The sequence below is a fragment of the Nanorana parkeri genome, unplaced genomic scaffold (genome assembly GCF_000935625.1).
Source record: "Nanorana parkeri isolate BGI_ZX_2015 unplaced genomic scaffold, ASM93562v1 scaffold59, whole genome shotgun sequence".
In the NCBI taxonomy this organism is placed as follows: Eukaryota; Metazoa; Chordata; class Amphibia; order Anura; family Dicroglossidae; genus Nanorana; species Nanorana parkeri.
In genome coordinates, this window is record NW_017306327.1 from 1,990,569 (window position 1) to 1,998,299 (window position 7,731).

The 7,731-nt window shown below is 40.9% G+C and overlaps 1 protein-coding gene across 7 annotated transcripts in view; it reads right to left on the minus strand.

Annotated features, from left to right (window-relative positions):
• Nucleotides 1-7,731, minus strand: part of ARHGAP24 (Rho GTPase activating protein 24) — a 600,350-nt gene that overhangs the window by 55,058 nt on the left and 537,561 nt on the right. The window contains exon 1 of one of the 7 annotated variants that reach the window (XM_018576198.1): nt 2,820-3,080. The exons of the other annotated variants lie outside the window; for them this stretch is intronic. Within the exon in view, the coding sequence (XP_018431700.1) occupies nt 2,820-2,937 (118 nt within the window). The 5' untranslated portion in view covers nt 2,938-3,080. Of the gene's footprint in view, nt 1-2,819; nt 3,081-7,731 lie in introns of those variants that run through there. 7 annotated transcript variants of the gene reach the window in all.

The window sequence follows — 7,731 nt, forward strand, 5'->3', positions numbered from 1 at the left end:
TTACACTGTATATTAAAAGTTATCCCCCCCCCCCCACTACTCTACTGAGCTCAAATCATAAAGACCTTTACCCCCTTTAACTAAAATTTACATCAGCATGCAGCTCTTCTTGCTGATAATAAATCATCACCAGTGATGTGGCCTTCTCAAAATGCATCTATGAGGCCAAGGCTACATCACCCATGCCCTCCTGGAAAATCTAATCTGTACACGGCAAACTTTTGTGAGATCTCAGGAGAAAGGCATTTTCCCCCTTTGAAAATGTGCACTGTTACAAGAGGCAGACCCCGGATTTCAGGAAGTAAAGGGAGATGGATTGATCTGCCCTTCCTGAAAACGGCCACTATGAGAAAAATGGGGAAGAAAAAAAATAAGGTATGCAAAGAATAAAACACCACCAATTATCTCTAAGTATCTGTTTGTAGATTGCCAGTACTAAACATTTCTAAAGGTGCCTATGTTGTCATTTTTAAGATAAGGATGCAGTTCCTCTTTAAAGTGGTGTCAGAATGTAAATGGAGTTGCCTTTTTGGGCTTGCGTTATATTTTAGATAACAGTTCTACAATCCAGTCTTTATCTTTTGAGCCATTATACCCTTATGTAAAACTTTTTTTTAGATTTCAATGGAATGTGAAAAAGTTTGAAACTCTTACCTAGTTTTTTATTGCTGTCAGTCAAGGTAGATTTACCCTTGCTATTGGTCCTGGTGACTTTTGTCTCCAGTACAGAAACAGATAGAAAATCCAACATTTTGAGTTGTCACAGAAACAGGAATTGAGCGGAAATCTTCTAATAGGGATGCATGTTCTGGTGACAACTAAGAGGGGGCATCTCCTTCTTATAATTCCTGCTGTGTCTCTAGGACAGAAAATGAAGGGGCATCTCTCCATTAGGACACAAACGTCAAAATAACAAAAAAGACCTGAGAAGAGTCTTACGTACACTTTAAGCCTAATTCCAAGGTGTCAATGGGAGATAATGTGAGGGGAAATCTCCCCAATGGGGACACAAGTGGTAACAACAAAAACTGAAAGTTGTTGTAAGCTTTCCCAGAAAACTAAATAGAAGTTTTGCTAGAGTTCTTTAAATGTTTTCCTTTGTAAACGTCACCCACTATCAACCAAGCTTGCCCATTTAACAGTTATAATGTTTAGAGTCTATTTAATTTGAACCTGTCCCCAGACTGTCTACACTAAAGTTTTTACATAAACCACTTTAAATAAGCCCTCATTCACCCCTGTAGCTAGTGCTATTGTGGAAAAAATGCAATCTTTAAACAGAGATCCTGAAACCTTAGTCTTTTTTTCACCACTACTTTCTATTACACAAGAATCTTGGTGGGCTGCCAGCCCTTTAATTTAAACAACCAGCAGATAGTTCTAAGGGGCTAGAAATTGACCAATGATTGTTAAAATCTTTGTTCTGATCTTTGAAAATGAATTACTTTACAGTACATGCAGCTTGAAAGATGGATGAGGGCTTATTTAGTATATGTAAATACTTTAATATTCATAGTCTAGGCACAGGTGCACTTTAAAGTAACACTATCATTTTAAATATATATCTTAAATGTTTTAAAGCTCAACCCCACTGAATACATTTTTCAATAGAGTGGGTAAAAACTTAAACCTCTTTCAAGCTAATTTTGTTTGTGCTGTCTGCAGCCTTACCGAGGAAATTCCCCACATTTCCTGTCCTGGTGACACCAGTATAAGAAATGAGAAGGTATAGGTGTCTCAGGAAAACACAGAGCAATAAAAACATGACAGATATTTTCACTCCTCCTCCCCACTTTACTAATGAATTTTTTTTTTTTATTTCTGTTTTATTTCTGGGAGATTTCCCACCACTTTCTATGACGCCCTATCACTTGGAAAGGAAGCCTCAATAAAGACATGTTAACTTTAACAATTCTAACCTTTTCGCCCCCTGTACAAAACTAAAAAAAAGAAAACGTTTTGGCTGGAGTGTGGCTTTTACATCTATTACCGTTATAGCATCTTAGATTGTGTGAGGGACTAAGGAACACATTTTACCCTTTTGTTTACTTCAAACATCAACTGATCCATTTACCTTTTCACTGACGTAAACTAATGCAATCAAGTAACAGTTGGTTTGCCTTTATTATTGTTTTACAGCATCCCTAAAGTGAGATTTTTTGATTTTATTCAACAAGCAGATGGATCGAAGTAAATAAATAAATAATAAATATATGCATACACTGATAATTATTGAAATGCACATGCATATATGGTAAAGCGGTCTTATTTGTTTTCATTATTTGGATGATAAATAATGAAAGTGTTAAGTGTCACCAAGTAAGAGCAGATGACACCAACAATAAATCACTATAGTGTAAACAATGTCTTTTAACACTGTTTATTTTCTGAACAGAAGTCTTCATCTTGCTGTGAAAACTGTGTACAGTCAATAGTAAAGCTAGCTTTTCTGGTCGGCCAAACGAGCTAGAAAGCATTGTGAGTCTTTCCTCTTTCCCTTGGTATGTGATTGAGTTCATTACTCCTAAACCACCCCTTGATTCTTTGCATTCCACCCAGCTATGGATCTGACATACTGAGTATATCAGTAAAGTAGAAAGTATGCAAAAATGTAAATACATTTTCAGATCTCTTCTTTTCTATGAAAAATAATGACCACACAATACATGAAGACTTGGAAAATCCCAAAACAACAAAGGAAAAGCTCCTTTTAATATAGTTATTTTCTATGTAGCAGTAGAGAATACAGATTGCTTACTATTCCGTTTTTGCAGCATATCAGTTCTAGTAATAAATGGATTCAACAGATGCAGACATACCTCTCCGGAAGCTAAAGCACCTTTTAATTTTCCTGTAAGTAGCTTTGGGTATAAAAGGGCTGGAGGGGAAGGAGGCTGTGGAAGAAGAAGCTGCTACATTTCGGTCTTCAAGCATCATACAGGTGCCAGCAGGCGTGGAAACTAGTGGTGTCCTTTAAAAGTACCATTGGGATGAGACCTATGAGTCATTCCTGGACCTGAGACTTTCACTCTAATGTTATTTTCTTGGTATTGTTTGCTGCCTTGCATGTTTGCTTCATTTTCCTTAGAAAAGGTTCAGAAAAAAAAAAAATCTCGTTATTGGATCACATAGTCTGTCTAGCAGTTGTGGTCACAAGAGACGACAGTCTACCCACTCAGGTGGAAATGCCAAATTCTCAAAGAAAAGTGAAAAAGCACTGTATCGATCCCTACCAGCTTGTTCGATACATTTCCAGATTTTAAAAAAAAGCAATGAAGTGATGCCAATTTTAGACAGCCAGCCAGTCTCAGCACCTTTCCCAGTAACAGTCTTCTGAAAGTGACTTTAGCCGTCTTCCCTGTATCAGCATGCCTGACACCAAAGCTTAGCGGAGAGAAAAGCACTGACAAGATTCCCCAGGAACTTCTGTTCTTTTCTCTCTGTTAACTGGCTGGAAGTGTACGTTACATTACTCCTTAGCCTAGGTATTAAATGGCTTGCTGTGCTCCAGGCGCTTTGCATGCAGCAGGTGCAGTTGTAAGCTTCAGCGAGAGGGAAAGGAGTAAACAACTAACCCAGGATGCAGTAGCAATGAATTCCCTTGCTCTGACTTTGACTTGACTTCAAGCAGGCATCACGTGTGACAGCTTAGTGATTATTAAAGGTGCAGTCCTACTTCTTCATTCCTTCTTCAAATAACCTCTATGGCTTTTCATGGAATCTGCAGTGCTTCAGCACATTTCTGTCAAAGCAGCGTGTCTCAAGGAAAATAAATGAACATGTGCATATTTATTGTAACTACTAGTGGCATCAATTACAATAGCTCTCTCTCTCTCTATAAAAAAAAAACATGAACATGAATATATATTTATATAACCCCTACTATAAAATACCTGTATTGCCAAAGTCTGATATTAAAGAAGAACTTTGGGAATTTAAAAAAAAACTTACCCTTGCAGTGGGGCTACCCCCGCATTGCAAGGGTTAAGTGCTTGTTTTGTCTAGGGGGCTAAAATAAAGCAGTTTTACTCACCTGATCCTCAGTCCCATGGTGGTCAGTGCTCACCTCTTTCAATCTTTGCTCCAGCTGCGGAATATTCACCGGCGTCCTCACGTCTAATGCAAGCCAATAGACCTGCATTAGATGTGATGACTTCAGTGGTCCTTAGACTGCCAAAACCGGGGGGAGAAGAGGCTGCAGTCTAGCAGCCCGGTTGTGCTGAGGATCAGGTGAGTATATCTGCTAGAAAAAACAAGCACTTATCCCTTGAAGAGTTGGGGTAGCCCCACTGCACAGGTACATTTTTTTTAAATTCCAGGAGTTCTTCTTAAATGCTGTAACTAAATGTAGCAGAATTGCATTCTCATCCCATTTTTAACGGCAGCCCAATGCACAAATATAGATTTAACAAAATCAAACCTTAGTGCACCACAATGCATGGATGTGAATGCAAATGCCTTTTGGTGCACAGTGTTGGCCACAAATGGTGCAGGTATGTTTTTAGGAGTCCATTCAGAGTGTGGTGTACTGGAAAAAAGCACTACAAGTACTGCAGCTACTGACTTTCAAGAAAAAATATTTTCCAGGCGAAGAAGTACAGTGCTGTCTTCTAGAACCCAAAGTCTTTAGAGCTCGTTGGGTTCCCAAGCTGCCATCTTGGATTAAGGAATGACTTCCTGATCACCCCCAGCAGCTCCCCTATTGTGCATGCCCCAGAATGAAGGACGCATTGCCTCCAGGAATGTGTGACATGCATCCCAGGAGTCTGCAAGTGGGGAAGGGGGAGGGGGGGCACTGAGTGGATGTATGGATGTAATCCTTGCCTAGCAAGGAAGTGGGAGCAGTGCCTGCTGAAAAGGGTGCTTGCTACCCAAATTTTTTTTACCAAAGTGTAAACAGGAGCGGCAGGGTTAGGCTTATGCATTGTCTAAAGCTGGCCATACACCTTACAACCATCGCAAGACTTTTATAGTGCACCACAATGCATGGATGTGAATGCAAATGCCTTTTGGTGCACAGTGTTGGCCACAAATGGTGCAGGTATGTTTTTAGGAGTCCATTCAGAGTGTGGTGTACTGGAAAAAAGCACTACAAGTACTGCAGCTACTGACTTTCAAGAAAAAATATTTTCCAGGCGAAGAAGTACAGTGCTGTCTTCTAGAACCCAAAGTCTTTAGAGCTCGTTGGGTTCCCAAGCTGCCATCTTGGATTAAGGAATGACTTCCTGATCACCCCCAGCAGCTCCCCTATTGTGCATGCCCCAGAATGAAGGACGCATTGCCTCCAGGAATGTGTGACATGCATCCCAGGAGTCTGCAAGTGGGGAAGGGGGAGGGGGGGCACTGAGTGGATGTATGGATGTAATCCTTGCCTAGCAAGGAAGTGGGAGCAGTGCCTGCTGAAAAGGGTGCTTGCTACCCAAATTTTTTTTACCAAAGTGTAAACAGGAGCGGCAGGGTTAGGCTTATGCATTGTCTAAAGCTGGCCATACACCTTACAACCATCGCAAGACTTTTGTCTTGCGATGGTTGTAAGGTAATTAAAAAAAACGTACGATCTGCACATCTTGGACAGGCAGATCGTACTTGCGATCATCGCAAGCCCGCCCTGCTGAGGGGAGGGCTTCCGATGACTGCAATGCTGAACAGGCAGTGTGCGCTTGCGCACACCGGCCCGTGCAGCATATGTCTTACGAGCAGGCCACAAACCCGCCAAAAATCGTACGATTCTCGGCGGGTTTTCAAACATGCTCGTAAGACAAAAGACGTGCGACCGTACAGTAGAAACTTCCATACAGCTGCCGATTATCGTACGATTGCGGGATTTCCCGCGATTATCGTGCGATAAATCGGCAGGTGTATGGGCACCTTAAGATTAAATGAAAGTCCACTTTAAGGACCAAATTTTTGCATGAGAATAACTAAACTGAGAAATGGTACTTTTGTTTTCAGAACTGAGAACACAGTGCTGGTGGCAGGGCTTCCACTGCTGAAAAAAGAGTATACAAAGACAGTCTGTTATTCCTAACCTTAAAAGTGAACTTGTGTACAGGCTAGAGTCCTTAGAGTCTTTGTCGTGTTCACTGATGATCTTTGAGAATTAATTACTTCAAAATACATACAGCTAGAGAAATCAGAGATGGATGTTTTAAAGCTCTTTTGTTGCTTGTTGAGAATATATATAAAAAGTATGTCCATAGTCTGGGACACGAGCACTTTAAATTATATGAAAGCATAACAATGAATTTCATTATTTGCTCCCTTTTGGTGTGCTAAATATACTGTTGAAAACGTTCTGCTATGTTATGTTCAGTTCAATTAGTACAAAAAAATACCTGTGGATCTCGTCAGACACCCAGTGGTGTTCTGTATTTTGTGGACTCTTTAGTCTTATCTCAAAAGAGTATCCAGAAGTGTTTCAAAACTACTTAACACATCCTCCCTACATTATGTAATTCTTGTCCTAAAATGACAACCCTGCTCCTTCATCAGTACAGGGAGTGATCAGTGTCCCGCCAAAGACATGCAGGGCTATTCACAAAAGGGTGAAGAGTTTGGAGAAGGCAGGAGAAGTGAACAATCTAGGACAACATAGCTGAACTGGAAAGTGAAATAGGAGAATTTTTCCAAATCAGCTATGTTGTCCTAGATTGTTCACTTGTGCCTTCTTGAAACTCTTCACCCTTTTGTGAATAACCCTGATGGTGTATGTTACTAGCAGGATCACTAGGTAAAAATAAAGGGAAAAAACTAAAAAAAAAAAAAGAAAACTAATGCAGCCACCAAATCTAAGGACTGGTAAAATGCATACATTGAATTTGTATCCAAGATGCAGTGCAGGTAGGTCTACAAATACTTGCCACGCAGCTCAAGTCTGGTCAATATAGTGAAAATTAAGGATAGCAGCACTCCACAAATCAACTGCGGCTGCTATTGATTAGCATCAAAAAGGAATTTCAGGAAAAACAACAGGAGAGCTTCTATTACACATTTCACACAAATATGCGCTTAGCCATAAAGTCAGGCCTGGAACAGCAGACGGAGGCGTACATGACAAGGTCTTGGAGAGGCTAACTGGGTTTAGTGAGGGTTCAATTGTTATCGATCAGGGGGTGTTTGGGTGGGGTCGCTTACCTGATTGGTCATGGTGCTGAGAGGTGGGGTATAGGTGGCTCCCTGGGAAGGAAAGTTCCGGTCTCAGTGGGGTCCGCATCATAGAAACAGCTTCCAGCCCTACCACCCTGTTTGCCATATTTGTTTTTTGTTGCCTTTGTGCTCTTCTCTTGTTTTCTACCTTCTTGGCTACTTTGTCCTTTTTTATCTGTTTTTCTTGTCACTGCAGTTGGTCAGGGTATTAGGGTCCTTGAGGTGCAACATATTCTCTTGATGTTTAAGTGGCAGTGGGGAGCCATCTTTGGTATGGCATCCCTGTCTTAACGGGTCCATCATTAGTTACCTAGTATCTGATGTTTGATTACAAGTCCCTGAGGTGGTGTTGTGCGGCTGGGGGCCATGTGGGCAGATACTGGTTATTTTGGTGGTGGGCATCACATCAAGGACCTTAACTCCCGCGGTCAGTTATTTTCTTAAAATTGTTCATTTGGCTTTGGTACTAAATAATAAAATGGCTGTTGTGGCCACTAAAAATCCAAGATCAGTGTCATGTCATTCATTAACAAAGAGTTATTATCTGATTTGAGTTGTTGGGGGGGGGGGGGGGTGGTGAGGATT